At 63.5% G+C, this 1,019-nt stretch overlaps 1 protein-coding gene across 1 annotated transcript in view; it reads left to right on the plus strand.

Moving 5' to 3' along the window:
• LOC112955296 (SH3 and multiple ankyrin repeat domains protein 3-like) overlaps nt 1–1,019 on the plus strand; it is a gene marked incomplete at both ends in the record, with an annotated part of 77,702 nt that overhangs the window by 21,311 nt on the left and 55,372 nt on the right. The window contains one exon of the mRNA XM_026048571.1: nt 515–590. Coding sequence (XP_025904356.1) covers nt 515–590 — 76 coding nt within the window. The remainder of the gene's footprint in view (nt 1–514; nt 591–1,019) is intronic.

Raw genomic sequence — 1,019 nt, forward strand, 5'->3', positions numbered from 1 at the left:
GTCCCTTCCCTCGGACCTGCCTCACTGTGGCAGGAGACACGTGGGACCGTCACTGTCCCTTCCCTCGGACCTGCCTCACTGTGGCAGGAGATACGTGGGACTGTCACTGTCCCTTCCCTTGGAGCTGCCTCACTGTGGCAGGAGACACGTGGGATCGTCACTGTCCCTTCCCTCGGACCTGCCTCACTGTGGCAGGAGACACGTGGGATTCCCGTGGCCCCGGAACCAGGGCAAGGACTGGGACGGCTGCCCTGGCACACGGGGTGTTTTTCCCTTGCCTGGAGTTGATTCTCTTCAGCTTTCTGGGGTGTTTTGATGAAACTTGAGACCTTGTCAGCTAAGCTCTGGTGCAGAGACGTGGCACGTGCTTGGTGCATGAATATGCATGGGGATGATCAGAGCGGCATGTGGCCGCGCGCGGACGAGCGCTGCTCACGCACAGCGCCTGCGTGGAGCTGCGCTCGCCAGGCCCCGGCCCCCGCGCCCGCCCGCTCACGGCTCTCCTCTCTTGCAGAAACCAGAGAAGACAGGACCAAGCGCCTCTTCAGACATTACACCGTGGGCTCCTACGACAACTTCACCTCCCACAGGTGGGCACCGCGCGTGGCCCTTGGCGCTGCGGGACGCGTTTGTTCCTTGCACTAGTCTCTGCCTTTCGCGGCGGAGCAGCCTGTGCTGCGTTAGTTCTCTGGGAAGGAGGCTTTCCGGCTTGTTTGGGGAATTTCCTCTGGAAGGGAGTCTCGCTCTGCAAGGACGCTGCAGTCGGCGTGGTGTCGGGTGCAGAGTCAGCGTGAGGAGCGGGACGGTGCTGCTCCTCGTGTCTGGTCAGCACGGTGTCGGGTGTGGAGTCACCACGAGGAGCAGGACGGTGCTGCTCCTCGTGTCCGGTCAGCACGGTGTCGGGTGTGGAGTCAGCGTGAGGAGCAGGACGGTGCTGCTCCTCATGTCCGGTCAGCGCGGTGTCGGGTGTGGAGTCACCGTGAGGAGCGGGACGGTGCTGCTCCTCGTGTCCGGTCAGC

Source organism: Nothoprocta perdicaria, unplaced genomic scaffold, assembly GCF_003342845.1.
Source record: "Nothoprocta perdicaria isolate Ctin4 unplaced genomic scaffold, notPer1 scaffold_551, whole genome shotgun sequence".
Classification (NCBI taxonomy): Eukaryota; Metazoa; Chordata; class Aves; order Tinamiformes; family Tinamidae; genus Nothoprocta; species Nothoprocta perdicaria.